General features: G+C 44.0%; 1 protein-coding gene across 4 annotated transcripts in view; it reads left to right on the top strand.

Annotated features, from left to right (window-relative positions):
- The window catches only part of LOC124109393 (core histone macro-H2A.1), a 63,557-nt gene that overhangs the window by 10,990 nt on the left and 27,727 nt on the right, over positions 1-24,840 (top strand). For all 4 annotated transcript variants that reach the window (XM_046467974.2, XM_046467972.2, XM_046467973.2 and 1 more), the window contains exons 3-4: positions 19,495-19,601; positions 20,019-20,216. In XM_046467974.2, the coding sequence (XP_046323930.1) occupies positions 19,495-19,601; positions 20,019-20,216 (305 nt within the window). The remainder of the gene's footprint in view (positions 1-19,494; positions 19,602-20,018; positions 20,217-24,840) is intronic.

Below are 24,840 nucleotides of genomic sequence, written 5' to 3'. Positions count from 1 at the left end.
TGCAGAATGTCCTTCCATCTGGGCTGGTCTCATGATTAGAGCAGGTGTCACTCTCGAAGGAGATGAGTCCTTTCCTGTGTATCACACCTGATATGGGTTTGTGCTGTCAGTGGTGATGTTCAGCTTGCTCATCCAGCTAAGTTGCACTTCTGCACATCTCATATCACAGTTGTCACCTAGTGGCTTTAGCATTCCTTGATGATCTTCCCTGAATCTGTTATTATTGCGACTTTTACATTTCTTTCATTTCCGTACTTCATTAGGGTAGCCTTCTTCTGTAAGTAAGAGTTTTCCTATGCCCTTCTCTTCTTTTTATTTTTTGTGCTACCAGTGTTAGATCATCATTTAATTTAGTGGGTTATACCCCATTCATGTTACTATTCCTTTTAATGCTCTAATTATCTCAAATTTGATCAACCTGATTCTTATGTCCCTTTGCTGTATCTCCACTGGTTTCTGTACATTTCCTTGCTGTCCAACACAATAAGACGTTCAGTCTCACCCTGGATTTCCTTGCCCCAGTTCTGAAATCAGCCATCTCTCCAAGGGATCCTTGGTCTTTTTTCAGATATAATCTTATTTGTGTTTTCATAAAAATTAAGGGGTGCTACCCTAGTTTTAGGAAGGTGAAAATCAGGCCTCTAAAGCATGAAAGGACTTGCCTACAATACAACATTTAAGAAGTTGAGAAAGGCCCCAGATCCTGCTGCCCTTCTGTAATGTTTTTACCACTTATTTCTCTATACATGAGCAGGTAGGTTGCATCGTGCCAAGAAGCAGCAGGCTTGATACTTTGCACAGTCTTCTGAAAGAGGAGATTCAGCAAGACAGTTGGCTCTTCCAAAGTGGCACAGCCAGGCAGCAAATGATCTGGATGGCTTTCTGCTTTCCCAGTTTCAATATGGCAAGGCCAAGGGTTTCCCTGAAGCAAACTCAGTCATGAGGAAGGTAAAGTTCTTGTGTTCACCTAGGCACGAAAAGTAATGGTTGTGCTCTGTTTACAAGGTGTTTGCACATATTCTGGGATTTTTGCCTTTCTACTTGGCAGAGACTTATAAGTGGGGAACCTGATAGCGTGAGCTAGGCATGATTTTTTCATTACATGGATGAGGAAACAGAGGCCGAGAATTTAGGTGACACACCCAGGAAAGTTTTGTATAGCATTGACAATCAGCCAGAGTCCCGAGGAGGGGTCATTCTAGTTCTTGCATAGCAGTTTATATGCTATATGACAAAGGTTGAGTCACTTAACCTCTCTGGGCCCTATTTTCCTTACAACTCAGATGGAGACAACTGTCCCTACCCCCACCACTTCCAGGCTGCTGTGAGAGCCAAAGGAGCTTTATTTGAGCACAATGGAAAAGCTTCTGTGCTATACAAACCCAGACCCTGGCTTTTGGCTTCTGAATGTCATAATGACCTTGCCTCTTGGATGTTCTCAGACACTATCTTCAGGTTAAGTACAATATCATCATTTCTTCCTCTAGCATTCTCTGTTTTCTTGGCAGAGTGTGATGGGGAAGTACTATCATTCCATCATATCTTAGACTACTTGTGCTCCTCAGAATATCTGTATGGTTCCCTTGGCTGTGCCTAGCTGGTTCTGAATCTGACCCTGCTGCTCATGAAGTCAAGGTCAGAGGATCTTTACTCCTGGGAGGCTGGAGACCTTGTCTTTTGTCCTGCTTTTGTCCCTGGCCCAGCTATCATGGTGTGTGATAGTGATCATAAAGGATAGTGGGAATAGTCAGGGCAGCCCATCACTGTGGCTGGGAAAGTAACTCAAAGCTGTTCCTTACTCTATCATCAGCCTCATCAACTCATGCATATTAAAGAGTGATACACATATTTTACATTGTATAAAGTCCTAGCAGGGCTATAGTTGGCTGAATCTGAGCCATTTCTTCTGCCTGCACACAACATTGATTCACTGGCATGACCACTGCCCAGTGCCTGCTCCCCACATGGAGTCTGGCCCTAGTGACTTCAGAAGAATGTTCTGAGTGTTTAGTGCTGTGCTGTTACTCCTGTGGCCATTGTGTTCTCTGTGCTGATGGTATAAGAGCTGACCTCTGGGGCTGTGTCTGGTGCACACACATCCAGAACAGTGCTGTACACCATGCTAACTGCTCTTGGATGGTGACAACCCTCAGCCCATTGGATTGGGATGTGGGAACAAAGGGGCACTTGGGAGTTCTTGGCATCTGCCTACTCTGAACTTTGGTTTGGTTGCCTGAGTGAGAAGGAGAGGTAGACCTAGGTCTCTTTCTACACTGCTCTTTGCTTTTGTTGCACTGAAGACCTTTTATCACTCATGTCCACACTTAATGAGCACCTGCTGTCTGCCAGGCTCTGTGCAAAGTCCTGCATGACAGCACAGGAATGATCAGGGCAGAATGGGCTCTGCTTCTTCCAGTCTAGTCTGGGAGAAACCAGCCAATTCAGACAATTACATTGTCACAAGCGCTATGAGGGAGGGGGTGAACAGGCCAAAGGAGGGCCCAGTGATCCAGGGACCTGGAGAGGAGCTAGCCAGGGAAAGCTTCTCTGAGGGGGAGATATCAGCTGAGTCCTGGGGAGGGATGGTCCAACCAGCCCTACAAGGGCTTGAAGAGGAGCTCTGCCATTCATTTGACACACTTCCTTTGTGTGGAAGTGTGTCAACCCCTTCCCAGAGTGTGAGGAAGCTACAGAAAGGGAGAGGCTGGAGGACTATCCCCTCAGCAGCTTGGGGTCTAGTCAAGGATGTGGCCCAAACTTCATGATCTAACACAAGGCAAACAGCTGGGGGAAGTCCCACCATTCAGCAGGTTCTCACCAAAGGCTATGATATGTTTGACATAGACAAGCACCTGACCCATCCCTACCCGCAGCGAACTTCCTGTCCAGAATCAGATCCAAGTAAGAAAAAGGCTGTAATGAGACAGAACCACTTATGCTTTGAGGAAAAGGGACTGAGTGGGGTTTGCAAATCCTGGAGGACTCTTGTTACCAGTGATGCCCTGCTTGTTGTCATCTGAAGACCCTATGAAAGTATTGTTTTCTCGTCCATATGGCCAAGCCTCTTACAGGTGGTGCAAATAATTGCAGGCATGGTGATGGGGGTGGGCCACACGGATGCCCATTTGAAGTAGCTTGGCTGGCCTCCTGCCTTCATAAGTCTCCAGTGAGAGACCAGGAGGGGTCTGGGTGCTCAGGGGTTGCTAGTAGGACTGCTGAGTTGCAGGGCCCACCTTCTGAAGCACTGAGCTGACATTTCCTTGGTGACCAGCTTGGGATACTTGGGACTCTGCCAAATTCTAGAGCTGGGAAGTTAAGAAGGTAGATCTTAGTGTCAGACTTGCCAGTTCTTATTTGTGGCCTTGGGCAAGCCACTTACAGCTGTGTGCTTTGGTTTGATCATCAGTAAAATGAGGATCCCTATCATTGCCTCTGAGAGTTGTTATGAGGCTGAAGAAGGAGCTGCATGTGTGGTTCTTTTTATTGCCCGTACCTGCGTGTGCTCACATGTTGACCATTAGCATTCTGGTTAAAGTGCAGGAGAGGAGGGGATCCCCAGTAATCCTGTCTGACTACTAGGGTGCCCCCTTTAAGGGATGGTGACAGGAACTGTCACTGCCCATCAGGGCCTGTTGTCCTTCCAGCTGCTTCAAACTTACCAGGCCTTCCCAGACACTGATAGATATCTTGGCAGCTTCAGGCCTGCTCCCTGAGTTATTTCAAGTAGCCACAGGACCTTCCTTCTAAAGCCTGTTATTACCCAACACCTCAGGATGCCCTATTTTGCCAGACTCTTCTGTCTGATGCAACAGGCTCCTTCTGTCCAGAGTTCCTGGCTCATTCGTGGAAACCACTAAGGATTTTCCAGGTTATCCAGGAGCTAAGCATGGTCCTGTTACACAACAGCTGAGGCCAAACCAGCCAAGGAATAGGTGACTTGGTGGCACCCCTGCAGGCCAGAGCCATGGGAACCCTGTTATAAGGACCTCTGTGAAGAGCACATTCTTCATGGAAATATTCTTCCTTATCCTTCTCAAGGATGGAGGGATATGAAGCCTTGCAACTTGAAGCTGGTTTCTGTTTCTTCTCTTGGTTGCAGAGTCCATTAATCTGCCATACTTAAAGGAAGGAAGCATTTGGAACAAACTTGAGTCTAACAACCAGACAACTCCTTCCCCAGATCTCTGTGCATCTAGCTTCAAGCTCTGCCTGACCCTTCCCAGAGCTCTTCCTGAAGATTGTGATACTGTCTCTTGGGCTCCTCAGTGTCCTGGGACTGACTGTCCTTGCTCTGTTTTGCCCCTTGACCTAGATGACCATAGAATCACCACCTTTTGGGTGCTATGAGACCTGGCAATGCATCTGAAACATTTAACCAGCATTCATAGTGAACACTCAATAAGGACAGATAAAAACAAGTGTGATTATGCAGGAAACTGGGGTAGTCAGGGACAGCCTCTGCCCAGCCACCATCTTTGCACGCATTCTACCACTGATCTACAGCCTTTTAAATTTTATTTTGAGATAGTATCATACTAAATTGCCCAGGCTCGTCTTGAACTTGAAATTCTGCCTCAATCTCCCAAGTAGCTGGGGATTATAGGTGTGTGCCATTCGCCACAACTCTGTGGAACTTTTAGATTAATGGTGTTTTAAGGGAACCTGACTCTACTTAAGTCCAAGAACGAAACTAGACAGTGCTGGGTGTAGGAAACATGTCAAAAAAAAAAAAAAAAAAAAACATGTGATATGACTTTTCCCCTCCCCCTGAATTTTCATTGATGATGGGGTGTTTAATGACATATAAGTGGCACTTTACCAAAAAACATGGTCCTATGACTGAAATCAGGGCATGACCTAGACCCATTCTCCCTCTTTGGAGATGGATAAATGAAAAACTTTGTTGAGTTCCTTCATAAAGGAACTTGTTTTAATTTGGGACCACTGAGTAAAACAACCTTCTATACTGTAAGACTTTTCAGAGTCTCTTACATCCAGGTGTCATTGTGAATCTCCAGGAAAGGAAATGTGAGATGTAGTTGTTCCCAAGTTTTTACCACTAAAGTCTTTCAAGGAATAACAATAAAAATATTTTGCATAACAGAGCATAGACTGCTTGCTGGCTAAGCCCATGAGATGGCACTATTAAGAGTAAAGAATCAAAATAGAAAGTCATCTTAAAGAAGGAGCTTAGGTCTGGTTTGTTGTGCCATTGAGGAACCAGGCTGGACTAATAGCTAGCACGATCTAGGCCTTCCGTCTCTATACTGAGCCCAGCACATAGCTAGTGCTGGAACATGTAAGTGAGGAAGTCACTTTGGGAAGCCATACACTTATTATTCTGAGCTGAATCACTCATATGCTAGCTTGGGGACCTGTTCTAGACTCTGAGATTCAAGACAAGAGTCCCTACTCTCAGGGAGCTTGCCCTGGAAAGAAAAACCTTTCAACCAGACCCCAAGAAAATGGGCCTGGTTCCTTTATAATGACATTCTTTTTCTTGTTTGCCCAGAAACCCTACTACATAGACTGATCACACATCTTATTCTACCAACTTACCTCATAGTGATTTAAGCTTGTTTGTAAAAATCAAATCCACCTGCAGAGGACTTCTGACATTTAGCAGGATGGAAAGCACTACTTCTAGCTCCCAAGACTAGTATCACTGGAATATGCATAGACCCTCCCTAGGTGACCACTGCTTAGATCAGAGCTAAGCTCTGGTCTGTTTAAAATCTAGTATATTTTTGTTTCTTGTAGCTAGAATATATGTTCTTTTCTGTCTTGCTTGGATTTAGTCTATAAAATGATGATGACATCTAAATTTACATATTCCTAATCCTCCATGTTTTAAACCTTGGTCTTTTCTCTTGTATCTCTTCTCAATGACCAGAATCTCTACACTCCTCTGACAAGTACCCAGCATCCTCTAATAGTGGATGCTACAAATGTGAAGCTACCTTAGATTCATGGCTAACTATTGTGAAGTTTCAGGGCCAGCTCCTGACCTGGAGAAGAAGCAGGGTCGCTGGGGTGATGTTATGGCCACTTTATAGACTGAATGAGGTTTAGTCCTCAGGCCTGGTTGCATCCTGCAATAGAATCCCAAGGAAAAGGGGTAGTTATTAGAAATACACCTGGCCATCTGGTTTTAGCTAACAAAATGATCATCCTCATTCCATGTTGCAACTTGTTTGATTTCTGATCTCTAACTCAGATCAGATTTGCCTGTCTTGGGTATTAGTCCTGGGAACCACACCTCTTTCCCACTCCCATCTCCCAGAAGTGAAGCAGAGAGAACCCTTTCCTGTCAGCTGCACATCCTGTTACACAGGTACTCATTTCAGCCAGGTCATCACACTTGGTACTTCTGATGTGGGAAAGAATGAATCTTATAAGCTTAGAAGATTGGGGTAGGCAGGGCCTGTAGTTGACTGAAAATCAGTCTCAAGCCTCTTTGCTGCTTTGTATCTGGGATACCCAAGTGTGTCCTGGACTTACCCAAGTAAACATAGAGCAGGAGGAAGAGGACAGTCAGGTTCAGATCTTAGTGCTCTATGGCCTCACATCCCTTGCATATTTGCATGACTGTACCTACCTTAGACTGACACTTCAGGTAAAGACCCAGCTAGTGCTTGATGGAACCTTCTGGGGTGTTGATGCTGCTCTAGGGCTCATGCTACTGTGTTAATTGTGTTCTACAGAGCCTTTTATGAGCCTCATTTTCTTTAATTAAAAATATACACATACACAGAAAATGAAGAAGAACTTTAAGGAGCCAGGAGGTTGCAACTAGAATAAAGCTGGAGACCCTGAAATTCAAACTTCAGGGTGCTGGATACCTTGTGTGTGCAGACTGCATTTGAATGCATGGTCCCTTTTTTGGTTATGTGAGTAATTTGTGTTTGAAATTTAAGAAGCTAAAACTCACTCAATCCTACTACCAAGAGATAGAAGCTGGCACTGCATGCCTTTTATGTGTGTATGTATAAAAGAGATAGATGTTAGTCTAATTATTTGTTTTTATTAACATATATTATTGATGATTTTATTTGATAACCAATCGTCTCATCACAGAGACTCATATATAATCTTATAAAGCCACTTATGAAATGATTAAGGAGGGCTTCTACATCAACCCTCCTTCAGTCTCCTGAGGGAAAGATGTCTCCAGGGTAGACATTCAGCGAGAACTTGAAGAAGACTCAGTTCCTCACTATGTGCCTTTGGTGCTTGTCACCATGTGTGCACATCATTATGTGCCTTAAGATGTGGTATCCTGTGGCCTGCACATTAACAGACCCAAGTGGGTCAGGCCTAGAGCCTGGGAGTCACCAAGCCAGGGATGTCCCCCAGTTCTTCACTGCCTTACCCAAGATGTGGATGTACAGTGTGGCTTGAGGATGTGCTGCTTCCAGGGCACATGAATCTGCTGTAGAGCTCAAAAACTGAGTTTTCATGTAGTACTTCATTTGGTCCTTCTAAAAAGTCCATAAAATTGTCCAGGAGAGTACAAATGTGACCTGGGCCTACTCCATGAAATAATGGTCTCATTTTTCTCTTCTCTCCTAGGTCTAGGTGTTGGACTACAACACTTGGATTGGAGAGAGGAAAGGCCTCAGTGCTTCTTTTTGCAGATATTTCTTCCAGTCTGTGGCTTGTCTTCTCATTCCCTTTATAGTGTTTTCACAGGGTAGAAAATTTTAATTTCAATGAAGTCCAGCCTGAAAAGTATTTCTTTCAGGAATGAGCCTTTGGTAATGATCATCACCAAACCCAACCAAGGTCATCTAAATTTTTCTCCTATATCATTTTCCAGGAGATTTACAGTCTCACACACTATATTTAGGTCTATAATTCATTTGTTAATTAATTTTCACAAGGATGTAAGGCGAAATTTATATAGATTATTTTTTTCCTTTTTTTTTTTTTTTTTTAACATGTGGATGTTCAGATGTCTAGCACCATTCTTGAAAAAAATCTCATTGCTTTTTTCTTTTTTTTTTTTTTGGTACTGGGGATTAAATCTAGGGGCACTCAAAAACTGAGCCACATCCCCAGCCCATTTTTATTGTTTTATTTTGAGATAGGGTCTTGCTAAGTTGCTCAGGGCCTTGCTAAGTTGCTGAGGCTGAGTTTGAACTTGTGATCCTCTTGCCTTAGCCTCCTGAGCTATTGGGATTACAGATGTTGCCAATGTATCCTGCCCCTCATTCAAATTAACTAGAAATCTTTAATGGTCAAGGAGTCTCACTGTTCTCTCATGATATCCCTTTGAAGGGCAATATGCAGTTTTCATTTGTGCCATCAGGATCAACAGAGAGGTAGACAAGTTCCACGTTAAGTGTACTGTATTTGCTTGAGCCAACAGACAAGCTCACAACACCACTAAATCTGGTTCTGGTTTTAGACAATGAAAAGGTTCGACCAAAACTAAATGTGAGTTTTTTCATCTGGGATCACTGTACTTTTGATTGAGGTGTATCTCTTAGAATTTCATTTAGTAAGCATCTTTGTGGTAAATATTCTCAAGTTGTTTTTGAACATGTGTTTATCTCATCTATGAAATTTTCAGCCATTATTTATTTAACAAAATCTATTCTAATTTCTTTTTGGAACACAAATTAAGCATATATTAGTTTTTTTTATCTTCCATATCTATTAATCTCGTCCATATTGTTTATTCATGTCTTTCTGGATTACTTTCTGGATAATTATTTCTGATCTGTCTTCTAGAACTATCTTCCAGTTTGCTAATTTTCTCTTCAACTATGTCTAATTTACTGTTTAATTTGGTCACTAAATTTTAATTTTCAGTTATTATACTTTAATTTCTATAATTTTATTGGATCTCTTCTGGATTTGCTTGTCTTTATATAATCTTTTCACTTTGAGTTATCTTTTTTTAAAATAAAATTTTAAAATAAATTTCACATAGTTATTTTACATGCTGTTAAGAATAGAAGTCTTTATGAGTCTATTTCTGCTGTACTTTGAGTCATTCTTAGGAAATCCTGACCCTCCTCAAGGTTATAAAAGAATGTCTTTATGCTTTTGCCTAGTATTTTTAAAGGTTTCATTTGTCATATTTTTCCTTTGAGCCTTTTGGAAGTTATTCTTAAATATGGTGTGAGATACAGATCAAGTTATTTTTGTCCCATATGCTTACCTAGTTATCCCAGCACAATTAATTGAATATCCCATCTTTTCCCTGGTGATCTGAGATGCTACCTTTATCAGACACAGAATTACTAGATATAATTAGCGCTATTTCAGGACATCTTTTTCTGCCTTGTTGATCTTTCTGTCTTATTATAAAATACTTTGTTTCTCATATATACTAGGTCTTTCATGTTTTTTCTCATACATACTAGGTCTTTTGTTGATTTTATTTTCTTTAATAAGTAATAATACCCATGGCAAAATTCACATGATAATAAAGGGTCTGCAATAGACTTGCATCTCCCTCCTAGCTCCTTCATGTGCCCATTTCTCTTCCCAGGATTTTCTTGTATATGGTATACATCTTTTGAAGAATATTCTTTTTTTCTTTTTTATTTCAAAATAAATCTTGAAAATGAAATGCCAAAAAATAGGAGGGTAATGGGTGCGTGTAGTATGCAGAGGTTGATGACTTATTTACATTTGGACCAATGTAAGTGTTGGGAGGATCTGAGAGTCTTTGATCTCACCCTAACCCCCCTCAACCTGCTCAGTTCCCCAGTCAAACTCAAGTCTCCACTTGGGTTTGGGAGACTGCACCTGCCTGCTTTCTGGGCCTGTCCAGGGCTTTCCTCTGGATGGTAGCCTTTTAGTTCATGCCACCTGTAGTGGATCGTGCTATTCTAATACATGAAAGCAGGCCAGTGCCTTGGAGAACACCCCTGCACCTCCATCCCTCATCACTGCCTGACCATTGCAATGTTCAGCTCAGTCTTCAGCAGTCTATCTGGAGTGACCTACTTAGGAAAGACCTACCACTCCCTGAGCAAGGGCAGGGTGCCAAGCTGGGTGCCAGGGGTTGAAAGGAACATTGTTGACTTCCATGGATGTGTATTGAGTGCCTGTATGTGCCAGTCGTGTCAGAGGCCATGTCAGTGACTTGAGGGTGGAGACTGCTCCCTGCACCTCACCCTTGCCTTTGCTCAGCTCCCAGCACGAGGCCTGGCATTTCACAGCTGCAGGAAAAATAGTTATTTTATTGAAGGATGAGAAAACCAGTTAGCAGGAGGAGGAAATAATTAATAATGTAAGATGCAGGAAGCTGATGAGAGCTAAACTACTCCCTTGGATGTTTAAATGAAGAATAAGTAGGATTAACAGGCGAGCACAGTAGACCACATCTATCTAAGGAGGTTCATGGGGCAGCGTAGCTATTGTTGGCAAATAGGAGGGTTTTAGAAGCATTGCAGGGACTGCTCTGTCTCTCTGTACCCTAAAGTCACCACATATGTCTCAGTTCTACTTTGAAAAGCATAAGTGGCCAGAAGCTGAAAAGCAGCCCACCTGGTTAAAGATTGCAGTGTTCTGGCAAGGGTGCTACCCATACCCCAGGGTGCCTCTGTACGTGGCTTCAAAAAGAACTACTTACTGAGAGAAGGAAATGGGTCAGAATTCTGCATCTATCTTCTCTCCCAATGTCTCCCTGCTAAAATATCAGCAACTGATGGAACACATTTACAGTTCTCTTGTTTTCTTTCCCTGACTAGAGGGCTATATGTCTAGTCAACCCAGAATAAAATAGCATAAAAGAAAAAGCCACTCCTCAGAGCTATAAATAAGTTGTAACAAGAAGGTAAACCCAAAGGGTATTAATCACAGTCTGCCTCCTTCTGTCTGTCTCTTCCTGTCACCCCTTCCAGTTCTGTTTGCCAGAAGATGACATAAATCCTCCTTGGATTTATCTGGCTGCCCGGTTCAGCCTACTGTTCTGACCCCTGCCCCACTCCTTTCTTTCTTCTTGTCCCACCCCAGCCCCTTTTCAGGCAAGTGTATCTTTTATTTTGTGGCTGGCAAGCATGGGTTCCCTGGTATCCAGAGCTGCTTCCTTTATAGGTGGTGCCTCACACTGAGGTGTCCTCTGTGTTAGCATTGTGTTGTGACCAAAATACCCAACAAAATTAACAAAAAGTTAATTTTAACTCATGGTTTTAGAGATTCAGTCCATGGTTAGCTCTGGGCTGGAGGTGAGACCATCATGGTGGAAGGGCATGATGAGGGAAAGCTGCTCAGCTCATGACAGAGGCACTAGGGACAAAATATAATTCCTAGAGCCATGCCCCCAGTGACCTGCTTCCTCCTGCCATGCCCCACCTGTCTAGTTACTACCCATTAATCCATTTGATGGATTAATCCATTGATTAAGTTACAGCTCTCGTAATCTGATCATTTCACCTCTGAACATTGCTATATTGTCTCACACATGAGCTTTTGGGGGATACCTCATATCCAAACCACAACATCCTCTCATGGGTGTTCATGATACCATTCCCATTTATCTACAGAGGATCTCTCCAGGTCTTTAAAAATGTTGGTTCTCTTCATTTCAGGCCTACAGAGGTGGGGAAACGGTTTGGAAAGCCAGGGCTCTGGAAATGGCTAATTATTGACTTTTCTTGCTATCAATATCCTGACTAATGCTCCTTATAGGAATTGATAGCTGAGGCAGTCTTTGGTTAACATTTATCTATTGCCTCTTTCAATCTTGATATTGACTGCTAAGAGTCAATATCTGCTGCTCATTCAGAAAACGAAGGCATTTACCTGGAGCGCATCATTTTTCTCGTCCCCTTACCCCATCCTTCAGCAGTATCTATTCCAGAGGCAGAGACGGTGGCTTGTAATTGTTTTGGGGGTGAAGAGAAAGTGCTTTTGAGTTCTAGGTGATGACAGCAGTTTAAGTTCTAACATCTGCCATATGCCGAGCACATAACCATGTGCCAGACACTGCTTTATGTTGAGCAGCTCACTGAATCCTCAAACCACCATTTTGCTTACGAGGAAACAGGCTCAAAGAGTTTAAGGAACTTCTCTAAACTCACTCACCACAGTGCCCCATCTCCAGAAGAACAGTTTCTACAGGCTGTCTGTGTGTTAACTGCCAAGGGACTAAGGACCACTTAGTCCACTATGCAGTTCATCTTAAAGCAGCCAGTGGATACCTCATGAGGACTAGTGTGTGCCTAGTCCCCCAGGCATGGCTCCTGTCCTCTATGAAGCTGCAGCCTAAGGGAATAGACTTGGAGGCAGTCATAGGCAGCTTCCAGAGCATATGATATGTGCCTTCAAAGGCTGGAAACATTCCTGTGGCCTGATGTGGTCAGGGAGGACAGGGTCTTGTGAGATGGGGCAGGGATAAGGAAAATGAGAACATACAGGAGGAAATGGGTATGAGCAAGGGTGGGGGTTCCTTGGAGTTTTGTGTGCTGGGCTACAAAGAAGGGACAGTGTGAAAAGTGACAGAGGTGCTGGCAGTAAGTAACAGCTACAGAACAAGTAAGGTACCAAGGGAAAGCACTAGCCTGACCAGGGCAACACAAGGAGCCCCAGTAGGCCTCAGAGAGGACTTTGCCCAAGCAGGTATGCAGAGGTTGTACTGCTCTGGTGCTGGGAGGGACTGGAGGGCAAGAAGCTTTTTGGTCAGTGTCCCTTCACTAGAGAAGGGGATATGTGGAGTCCTGGTGACAGAGCTTAGGCACGTGCTTAAACAGTGCTGGCCCTTAGCCTCTGGAATCTACAGGTAGGTGGGACAGAGACTGATCTTGTAAAGATGTACCCCAGAACTGTAATTGCTCTTGGAGTTCTTATTTCTAGGACACACTCATTGCTCTAGAAACCACTATGAAAAGCAACCTGAAAAAATTTCCTGCACTCAGAACCCTTTTTGTGAGAAGCCAGATAAGCAGTCTGGACCTGAATGTCCAAGGCCTGTGACATTCTAGTAGCAAAGGCCAGTTGGGGCAGCACAGAGTAGAGCTGCCTGCTACTTCTCATTTACTCTGTTTTTCAGTTTTAATTTGGAAATGAAAATGCAGATGATAAATCCTAATAGTTCAAAAAAGCATAGAGCACAGTTCTCCCTCTGGCCTAGTCCCTGCTCCCAGTCCTTGTTGCCATGATGCCTAGGTGAGAGCATAGACCCCTACCTCAAATGACAGTCTATGGAATGTACCCACCCGGTCCACTCCTTGTTTTCCCCTCTTAAAAGTCCATCTGGGAAATAGTACCATGACAAGGTTCTTAAATGAATTTCCTCTTTACATTATACTCTTCAAATCATTTCATTTCAGCAGCCATCTCTGATTGTTCACCCCATCCTAAGATGAATTAAGAACAAATGGCTGTGGTTTTTCATATTAAAACATACACATTAACCATTTCCTTGTATGTTAATTTAGAGTCCTTGAAAGCAAGTGTTTGGTGGTGCGGAAGGCCCTACCCAGGTGCCAGCCAGGCCAGGGGTTAGAACAGGTTTGGGGACCTTTCTCAGGCAGCTCCCTCCAACCCCTTCCCGCCTCAGGCCTGAACTTCTGCTGCCTCAGCAGAAAGCTCTGGTCCTTTTTCTCCTATTGTGGTAAGACAAAAGACCCAGACCCTATCCCAAGGCAGAGACTGCCTGTGGGGCCGCTCTGGGTGCTGTGTTCCATCAAGGCAGGTCTGGCAGCACTGAGGTTAATCAAGTTCAAGTGCATTTTCCAAACATATGTAAACTGTTAAGTGTAACAGCAAAGAATAAACTATCGGGGGAGGAAACACCAGGTTTTTTGTTGCTTTTCTTCTCTTTTGCCTCTTACACACATCCCTCCATCCAGTTATTTAGGTAGAGGAAATAGGGCTAAGGGGGAAGTATTGTTTTCTTTCCCTAGTAATCAAGTCTGCTGCACTTTTTATTTTGTAATAGTGTAGTTGTAGCCTCAGTAAAAATAGCTTGTATTTATCAAGTTTTCAATTCAATGGTAACTCATTAAACCTCACAAGCCTGAGAGGTAACCTCAAGCCCTGCTTTATAGAATGGGAAACAAAGCCTTGTCTCACAGCAAAGTGCAGGAGCTGGGTCATCAACCCAGTGCTGACAGCTAACCGCAGCTCTAAGCAGTGTGCATGCTTGCTGCCTCCACTGCAGACGGGCAAGCCTTCAAGAGAGGAGGAAGCGTTCCTGATGGGGAGCTCTTCAGGCATTGGGCTGGGTTGATGGGTTAGAGCAAGGTAATATTTGCCAGCAATCACAATATGCCCATCTTGTTAATGTGTATGATATAAAATGACTTTTTTCTTTATTGTTAAACATGGAAGACAGCATCCTCTAGAACTTACTTTAGAAATTCCCAAGTTAAGCTGTGTTTCTGGCTTATTGGAAAACCGTGGGAAGGTGGGAGACTGGACCAGATGCTGCCTCTGAGATCCTTGACTCTTAGACTTGACAGCAAGGAATAAGCTTGTCAGACTCTGAACCATCTCTGGTGAAGTAGAAGAGTGGTTCATGAACAAAATACTTTGTATTTGATAAAGGAAATATTTTCTTTCATCACTGCCATAAGCTTTACTTTCTCTGTAGAATGCTTAGTTCTTTTGAGGCCCCTGGGATAGGCAGATTGGGGAACTTCACTGTGGCCTAGAGTTTGGTTGATAGTTCTGCAGTGTCAGTCCCTGTCACCCTGTGGAAAGGTGGGGGTGATTCTGGGATGCAGCTGCAAACACTTGGGGTCAACTAGGGAATTAAGGAGGCTGTGGTGTGGTCAGGATGCAGGAAGCTCTTAACAGACGCCCTCCCATTGGGGTTGATTGGGTTAAGGTCTTCAGAAATGGTGTAAAATAGCTCTGAACCCAGTGAACTGCTGATGGAAGGATGGGAGATTTGAAAGAAATACAATAAACAGATTCCTTATCGTGTTTCTGGCTTTGTAGCAAATATCTCTTTTCACCTTGGGATTACATGAACATTGGCTTTCTTTGATTTCTGGTTGTTCTTTTCAATCTTTTCTTTGTTAGATGAGATGCTTCAAACAGGTCTGTAAAATGTTTGGAATTTGGCGCAGCTTCTTTTCATCACCTGTTAGCTGTTAGGAGTCTAATGCTATAAACCATGACTTCATCTCCCTAAAGGAAGATAGGAGAAATGCTTCCATACAACAGATATGGTTTAGTTAAAGCCTGGGGGTGCAGGGGTGGAGTGTGGGAGAGAAAGACCCTAAGCTTTAAGTCTTGGGGTGAGCTTGGAAAGTAAACCTGTCAAAAGTATTCATGTTAGGCAGCTGGTATATAGTTGAAAGGGCTGCCAAATCCTGCCATTATCCAGGACAATGGGAATCTTGTCAAGTTGCCTTAAACCGATCATGTTCAATGAAGCTGGGGAGCTTTGGGCCTGGGGGTGCCTCTACAGTGCTTGCTGCTCTCAGGAGAGACAACGTTGCCCTGCTGGTCCCCACCACCACAGATGGTGAGCCAGCTGCTTACTCATTGTTAGACACCAGGTCTGGCCAGGAGTGGGAGCCAGTACACCCTGGGGTGTCCTGCAAATCAGATACTACAACAAACAAAAAACACCTTAAAAGAATAACTAATGAGTTGGCCAGTATTGCTCATCATTCCACTTGTCCCTTTTGTGGCATTTATAATTGGGAACCTTCCCACACTCAGAATCCTCTCCAGATCTGACCCAAGAATACTGGGCCCCAGAGCAGTCCACTTCTGATCACTGGCAACAAAATTAAACTGTTGCTGGCCTCACAGACTTGGCTCCAGGGGGTGGAAAGCCTGGTAAAGGCTTCTGCTTCTCCTTCTAATTGCTCTTTTCCAGTTCCCTGGATGTTTCTGACAGATTCCATTTGTTTTGGTTACAGCCTCCAGGGCTGTGGCTCCTGAAAAATCCCACCTAGGGAGGGTCCAAGGGTTGAGTTCCGGAAACTATGGAGAAAAGGATTTTTACTTGTGGATCTGGTATTTTCCTGCTTCTCTTTCTCAGAATCATTTTTCTCTTAGATTAGCCAGAGACAAAAAATTTAGAGACTCACAAAACCTTCCAAAATGTGAAATGAACTAAATGCACAAACCCCTACTATGTAGGAAGGTGAGGGTTCCATTGAGGTTGGGGCAAAGAGAGCAGGTTCTGGTCTAGCCTAGAGGATGGCCTGCTTGCTAGTGGGGCTGTGGGCCCATCCCAGGAGAATGGGGTACAGTGGCAGGAATCACCATGCAGCTCTGGGACCTTCATGACTTAGCTTTCCATGTCACATACAAAGCAGAGAATCACTAACTGGAAGGAAGACTTCATCAGGATCTCTCCTTTGGTGGCATGTGCCCTGCCCCAATTTCTTGGCATTATATCACCCTTTCTACCCCTCCATCCCATGAACATGTGCATACCCTGGATAGCAGATGGAAGTTATTTCATCTTGTTGAGTTGCTGGCACTTTGTACCTCTCCTTCTCCTCTATAGCAGGCAGCCCTCTCTTAGCCAGGAAAGACCTTTATGATTGCCATTTCTAAAACTGGGCTGAGGATGAAAGGGTGGGTATTACTGATACTCAGCAAGGGGTGAGTTTGTGCTGCGGGTTCCCACTTTTGTTAGCAATCAGGATGTGTCTTCCATCTTTCTTGGCTGTTGTAAAAATGCCCAGGCCCTTTGCCTGCTGTAGTGCAGGGATGGGTGGAGCGTGGAACACGTTTCTCGTAAAAGGTGTGTCTTCATCTTGTATGTCCCTTGATGCTGGTGTTACTGTGGTTACTATCCATCTGGAAAAAATGCAAGAGTAAACAGAAGATTAAGTGCCTGCTCAGCTAGCTGGGTTGTGACTCTGTGCCCCTCTCAGTTACTCTTGCTGGACAGAGCTCCTGTCTCTGCTTGCAGAGCTGAGGGCTCACTCTTTGGCAGTAGGGGGCTGGGGGCTGAACAACCATCTAGGGGTTTTGCAGGAAGGAAGAAGTCCTGGACTTCCACACTCCTTGTAAAGGAGGTGGTGGAATGTGACCCTTGCCCTGCACTTTCCAAGGAGCTGAGATGCTCCCTGTCCCTCACTCCATATGCCCCTTCATTGCTCATTGCGACTCCCAGATGGATTTAGTTTGGTATTCGTACTCCAAACTAAAGTAGCAACGTGTGAGTACAGTTCTGGACATTTCCTCAGTGGAGAATCTGAGAATATTGAACTTGTAGCCACAAAGTAAGATCCTAGGATAAAAGGCCTGTGGAGGCTGGGGAGTATGTCCTCTGGCTCCTGGGGAGTTCATCTGTGACTCCTTGGTCCTGGGGTTCCTTCTGGGTCACTCCATTGCTTGCTTTCTTTGTTTCACACACTGCCTACCCCACCCAAGTCCAGGGATCCCACACATACTCAGGCTCTTCCCCAGCCCCACACCATTTAGGCCTTTTGATCCATCATTTTCCTTGCACAAGAGAGTGAGGGCAGCTCTGCAGAAAATGAAAAGACCACATCCCTCCCCTCCCCAACCACCAACGACCACTTGAGTCCCATCTTGCAGAGGGTCTTCCGCTAACATGCTGGGCAGGAAGTGGAAAAGGCTACTTCCACTTTCTTGAGAAGCTGCTTTCAAATGATTTTCTTGCCACAGAGTTGGTCTTAGTAAAACAGGTCACTTTGGTGGACATATTCACTCTTTCTCTCTTTTTAATGAGGGGCAGGTAAGACTTTTTTTTACACATAATGGTCAGCAAATTAAACTCGTGCATATTCTGGCTCTGGAATCTGATGGCCTTGTGTTTCCCTGTGGCCTCAAAAAGTGGAGGTATGCTGGGGGAGGGGAGGATGCTGTAGATTCCAGGAAGCCAACAAAGTGGTTACAGCTCCATGGTGTCAGATGCCCCTCCAAGGCCTTGCTGCATTGGATTCCAGCACAGGGATCACTGTGGCTGGCTGTCCTTCCTGCTCTCTTACTCCTGGAGGCTGTGCTCTTATGGTGTTCAGACATCAGCTTTGGCTTCCTTTTGGGCTTTTTGCCCTTAATGGAGATGGACCTGTCTGCTGGGCATCAGGACCCATTACCATGATCGATTGTCAGAAAGCTTCATTTAAACTGGCAAACTCAACTATACTAAGGCTGTAGGGGAACAGCCCTGTGAGACTGACAGGTAAAGGTGGCTCCCCACCCCACCAATTATAGTATTTAAGTACTGGCCAGCTTCCCTGCCTGGCACTCATGACTCTTGCAACATGACTGAAGCCCAGGGAAGGGACCCTGTGGTACTTCTGTAGCAAGGTATATGCAGCTCTGCAAGTGATCTCCCTGTTGACCTGGGAACATTGAAAACACAGGGGCCTTGGTACCTCTGTGTCCCTCTCTTTAAGCACAAGGCTGTGTGTCTCAGTGTGGTATGTTTTTAAACAAATGAATTCCTGGATTTATCAGGGAAATGTGCTGTTCCAAGTGTGACTGTTTTTTCCCCCCAGCCTGTAGGAAAGTGTTCATGAGTAGCCAGGTAGCTTTTCGGCTTTACACACAAGTAGCAGTGTTTCATGTGGGGTTCAGCTACCGTTAGTACCTCTTAAAAATGTATATACCATGTAATACTGTAAATTTCAAACACATGATTTTTGTGCACCTAGCATTTTGTCCCTAATTATATCATAATGATTCCAAGTACTGACTTTGCTGGAGAGATCCAGTGTTTACAACACAACTAGAACATTAGAAATTCTTACCTACAGGCAACAGGTCAGGCTTGAGGTGGGCCCAGAGAGTACTCTGGCAGGACATCAGAGACAAGGCCTTAGCAGGGGCAGAATCACAGAAGTAGGCACTGTAAGATACATTCTGGAACATTTGGCCTTTGGTTTTTTGGGGATTGGCTCACTTTGCTTAGCATGATATTCTCCAACTCCATCCATTTACCTGCAAATGCCATAATTTTATTCTCTTTTAATGCGGAGTCATATTCCATTGTGTATATATACACATAGTTTCTTTATCCATTCATCTATTGAAGGGCATCTATGTTGTTTTCACAGTTTAGCTATTGTGAATTGAGCTGCTATAAACACATGGATGTGGCTACATTACTATAGTATGCTAATTTTAAGTCCTTTGGGTACAGACCAAGGAGTGGAATAGCTGGGTCAAGTGGTGGTTCCATTTCAAGTTTTCTAAGGAATCTCCATACTGCTTTCTAGAGAGGTTGTACCAATTTGCAGTCCAACCAGCAATTTGTGAGTGTGCCTTTCCCCCCCGCACCCTCGCCAACATTTATTATTGTCTGTATTCTTAATAACTGCCATTCTTACTGGTATGAGGTGAAATCTTACAACAATTTCAATTTGCAATTCTCTAATTACTAGAAATGGTGAACATTTTTTTTATACATTTGTGGATCAAATGTATATCTTCTGAGAAGTATCTGTTCAGCTCCTTAGCCCATTTATTGATTAGGTTTCTCACCTCAGGGCAACTATTTGCCCCTGTTTCCATGCTGTGGGTGGGGATTAGGACACACACAGACCTCTGATGCTCTAATATGATCACATACTTTTTTCTGCTCCTCAGCGGAGATCTTGGAACTGGCTGGCAATGCAGCAAGAGACAACAAGAAGGGACGGGTCACACCCCGGCACATCCTGCTGGCTGTGGCCAACGACGAAGAGCTAAATCAGGTATGAGGCTCCCTCTTCCACCCCAGACACTAAGCATATAGCCCAGGAGAGAGCAGTCCATCAGAGAGGCTGTAGTGGTTGGCTGACTAGCAAAGCTGCGGATGGCATTTTAGACTGTGAGCAACTTGCCTACTGCCTCTGGTAGTTTTTCCTCAAGGCCGTACTGGAAGTGTGGGTAAAATAAGGTGTTTGGCTCTCCCTGGAGAAAGAATATGATCTGAAGTCCATTTGATTAAGAGACTCTGAGGACTTGATCCCTGTATAGTAGGCCTGAGTTCTGTCAGCGTCCTCATAGGGGCCATGGAGGCAAGAGCTGTACCAGCCAAAAGCAAGAGGACACATGGGCAGGGCTGACTTCTTGAAGGTCAGAATCATGGCGGTCTGGCTCACCATCTGCTACTTTGGTTTTCCTGCAAGCTGCTAAAAGGAGTCACCATAGCCAGTGGAGGGGTGTTACCGAACATCCACCCTGAGTTGCTAGCAAAGAAGCGAGGATCCAAAGGAAAGTTGGAAGCCATCATCACCCCACCCCCAGCCAAAAAGGCCAAGTCTCCATCCCAGAAGAAGCCTGTGTCTAAGAAGGCAGGAGGCAAGAAAGGGGCCCGGAAATCCAAGGTATGTGATCTGACAGGTCATGTAGGATGGAGTAGGATGATGCACAGGTAAATGGGGCCCTAAGGAGGTCAACCCCTCAGGGGCTACTAAGGGAGGAACATGTAGGAGCTGTTTAGACAGGCCTAGCCAGCTCAGGTAGCCAGTCAGGAGGGTCTCCTAGAGCCTGGACACAGTTGCCCTGTGGGTAAGCCAGATGGGATGGGATTTCAGGGAGGAGTCGGGGGGCAGTGACAACCCTAGGCTGGAAGTGCTCTATGCCTAGTGAAATGCACATGCACATGGAAAGGGGCTTCCCTGTGCTAGGAGATGGCCTGCTGTCAGTCCTGCTCTGAGACCAGACTGCCCTTGTGCCCTGATGCTCATTTGCAAGACTTTCATTCTTTTGCCATAGCTATATGTCTGTCTTTGGGCATGCTCTGGCAGGGGTGGTCCAGAAGTTTTCCTTTCAGGATGGGTGCTTCTGTCAAGGAGGAAAAAAGATTAGCCAGACACTTTCTGCCTGACCTAACTTGGGTGTGAGGTACTCATCTTTTTGTGTTGAGGGAAACCCTGTCACTAGTGTGACCAGTGCCATTTTGGATGGGCAAGGACCCTACATCCTAAACAGGACCCTCACATCATGGGGTCAGTGCTCTGCTCTCCTGTCTGAATGTCAGCTAGAACGTGCATTCTTAAATGTTGTCACAACCTCTGGGGCCAACAAACAAGGGATGATACAACTCGGAGCTGACCTCCCTTGAGGTGCCTCTGAGGAATTTTCCTTCTGGCCTTCAGATGGACCAGAAGGAAGTTACCTCTGGCAGAAGGAGGCCCCTCTATCTTGTCAGACCCCAGTAAGAAGTCCTGGAAGGGCCTTGTGGTATCCAAAGATATGGCATTGGGCAGTTGTTCCTCCACAAGCCCAGACCCTCTCCCCAGGGTGGAATAGTGAGGATACCTTCCAAAGATGGGCTTCAGTGGTCATCTGGTAAGCCTGCCAGCTCCTAGCCTACAGCTTGTCCTCTTCTTGGAGCCCAGCTTTCATCCCAAAGGGGAACACCTCTAATCTTCTCCTATCTGTTTACACTATTTTGAGGCTTCCATTATTTGAGGTGGAATAGGCTGTATTCCTTGTATGCCCTCCAGGTGCAAAAAACACTCCTGAAAATGAAATCTACCTCTTGGCAAATCACCATTCACGCCAGGCCCAGAGTCTCTCCCTGTTCTTGCAGAGAGAAACTTAATATTGAAAACAGCCCATGCATTCCACCTGGTTCACAAGTCCTGGAGGAGGCTGGGGCGGCCAGGCAGGGACTTCACAGAATGTTCTATTTCATTCCTGCTAACTATAAAATTAGCAGATCGAACTGTTCCTTTCCCCCTTACAACATTTGTAGTCGAGAGGGTGGCAGGGCAGGGAAGGTGGGGCATAGTGCTGTGCAACCCTTCTTAAATGTTCAGAAAGACATAGAGGTGTCAAATCTATCATCTCTTGAAAGCAGGACCCAGGTGCCTGGATGCCCACAGCACAGGGCCCTGGCACTGGGTCTTAGAGTAGAACGGGAAAAGCCATGTCTTGGGCCTGGTCCTTACTGTAGCTGTGTCTTGAGCCAGTGCTCTTCTTTGAATGTAACACGCTGCTGTGAGAGTTGAGCATGTCTATGGGACACCAGCATCTGCCAGCAAACTAGGGCTGAACCTTGTTCCCTTGTGACTCTAGCCTTCTAGTAGATTTGGCCCCGTGACTTTCTGAACTTTCCAATTTATCAGGAATTCTTTCTTTCTTTTTGGATTTGAAATATAAGGGTGTGTGTGTGTGTGTGTGTGTGTGTGTCCTTAGCTGCTAGTAGCTATATTTGGAGTCAGCGTTTCTAATAACCATATGCCAATAATCACTCAAACACTCAACTTTTCCCTTGATTACAAAAGCAGGAAGTCTGTGATGGTGGTCTGTTTTTCTTCCACACAATAAAACACATTGTCTGCTTACTGTACCAGTATTTGGCTAACATTAAACCCTGGGGGAAGCTGAAATTGGAACCGTGAACAGCTAATTTTCAAAACATTTGTTTAATGTAAATTGTGGTATCAGCTCCCAGAAACAGCAGAGAACCCTGCATTTCCAGGTTTAAGTGGATCATTCTGAAAATAACCTTTCCAGAGAAACACAGAGAAAGCCTTAGTAACATGCTAAAGCACTTGTAGTGAAAGGAGTCGGTATTTTTCAAGTGTCAACACTCAAATTCCAAATCATAATTTTCCCCCCAATTCTATGTAATTTGAAGGTTTTGAAAATCTTCAGTTGTGGCAGCTGAGTAGCTATAGTGGAACAGAGAAGGGAACAAACTCCATGGGAACTGTGAGTCCAAAACCCTGGCTGTGCCCCAGGGTCCCCCTCCTTGGGTGGCCTCAGGCAAGTCTGTTCCCCTCTTTATGCCTCAGTTACATCTACCCTATAAAATGATAGGCTCTATTCTGTCCTTACAGTTCAGTGGCTCTATGCATATTACCCAGTGTGTTTTTTCATAGGTAATATATATGCGTGTTTGGATAGTACATGAGTTTGCAGTAAAAAAAATTGCACTGCCATCATAGTCTCTGAAGTGAGCTTTTATTTATTCGTTCAGGAAGGATAAATAAATATATGCATGTGAAAGAATATAGATTTGCAAATCCCTTCACATCCTACCTGTTCTTAATGGTTAAGAATTGACACGATGGAGTCAGCCACCTGGCTTTATATTTGAGTTCTGCTGAGTGATCTTGGCAAGTTACTAAACTTCCCTGTCATTCAATTTCCTCATCTAGAGCTATAACACAGGGTGATTGTGAGGCTTAACCCATTAAGTCCCAAGTTTTTAATTCTGTGAATATTTCAAATATGTATTAAAATAGGTTGGACATCATCAGCTGAAGCTTATTATAGAATTTATTATTGATAATAATAGTAATAAAGTCATTGATAATAGAAATGAATATTTCACCTGTTAATTTTCTTTAAAGAATAGAATTCTAAAAACAAATTTATCATAAATTTACCACAAATGGTAATGCTCAATTTAAGTTTTTATAGGTGTCCCATATATGGGACATGATGGATTAAGAGAGAATTCACAACCAGGCATGGTGGCACATGCCTGTAAATCCCAGTGACTTGGGAGGCTAAAGCAGTAGGATCACAAGTTCAAGGCTAGCCTTAGCAAATTAGCAAGGCCCTAAGCAACTTAGTGAGACTCTTGTCTCAAAATAAAACATAAAAAGGGATAGGGATATGGCTAAGTGGTACTGAATTCAATGTCTAGTACAAAAAAATGAATTAAAAAAGAGAATTCACATAAAATACCAACAGCTGTGTCTAGCACACTGGTGGCTGCTGCCACCCTTACCTTGGCAGTTCCTCCACATCTCTGCACATAGAGCGTTTAATAGGATACCCGTAGTTACTTCCATAATATGTGAAACCCATGTAACCAGTCCTCCAAGAATGGACTTTGAGATGGTTTTTAGTATTCATTCTGATAGTGCCACAGTGACCATCACCAGAGGTGGGGCTCTGTGTTCACGTGCAAGTATATCTATGAGATGAAGCTCTCAAAGTGAACTTGTTAACACAACGTGTGAGTATTTTTTTTTAACCTTGATGGCTGTTATGCACTGCAGAGCATTTTAACTCCATTAAGAATTTTAAAAGCTTTCTTATTCTTTGACATTTGATATCAAGTTGCTCAAAGGAGAAAGAATTCTCGTTTGATTAGTATATTTTGCATCTATGCATGCTAGTTACTACCTCAATAGAGGAAGGGCAGCAGTGAACACAATGTTCTTGCCCTCCCCAGTGCTCAGTGAGGGGAGCAGGTGCAGTATAGAAGGTAGGAGAGAGTAAGTGCTGTGACAGAGGGACACGATGGCATAGGCAGTGTTATATTACAGAAGTGGTCGGGGGAGGCTAATCTTCTAAAGTAACACTTGAGCTGAGACCTGAAAGTAAAGTATTGGATTATTCAGGTGCCTCAGAGTAGAGGGCTCCTGTGCACCCGGCATCCCATGAAGTGGGAGGGAACCTTGAAGGGAAAAGACAGGATTTCTCTGCCAAGCAGACAGGCTGCAGAAGGAATGGTTTGTTTGTTCTCTGTACCACTTTACTGCTTGCTATCTTGGCCACTTGTTTAATCAGCAGTTCTCCAACCTGATTATTCTATGAATAGGTAAGCTATAATTTTGAGCACAATTGAAAAGAATTTTTACAGATAACCAAATACTCAAATACACTCATACGTTCTTCCTTACACACACACACACACACACAGTACACTAATTAGTGTAACAATTTCGTGAAATTAGAAGAATTTAAAACAAACATGATGGAATGATGTTAAACACGCTTTTATAAACAGCACTAAATATATAGTTACTACTCTAAGATTAGATTAATAAAGAGGTATATAAAATAATTATTAAGGATACCTAAAATAATTCAGAAACAATCATCTAAAAGTACAAACTATAATAGGAAAACAGGGGTTAACTCAGAATTGAGAAAATGTTTCTGAGTCTCTTAGTAAGAATCTCTCAGATTCAGTGTCCTTGAATTAGAAGACTCAGTACTCTTAAGATGTCAGTTCTCCCCCAAATTATCTATGGATTC

This window comes from Marmota monax, unplaced genomic scaffold (assembly GCF_021218885.2).
Source record: "Marmota monax isolate L192 unplaced genomic scaffold, Marmota_monax_Labrador192_F-V1.1 WCK01_AAM20220418_F8-fsc00196, whole genome shotgun sequence".
In the NCBI taxonomy this organism is placed as follows: Eukaryota; Metazoa; Chordata; class Mammalia; order Rodentia; family Sciuridae; genus Marmota; species Marmota monax.
Note: the sequence above shows the minus strand (reverse complement) of the source record. Positions and strands in the feature narration are given on the sequence as shown.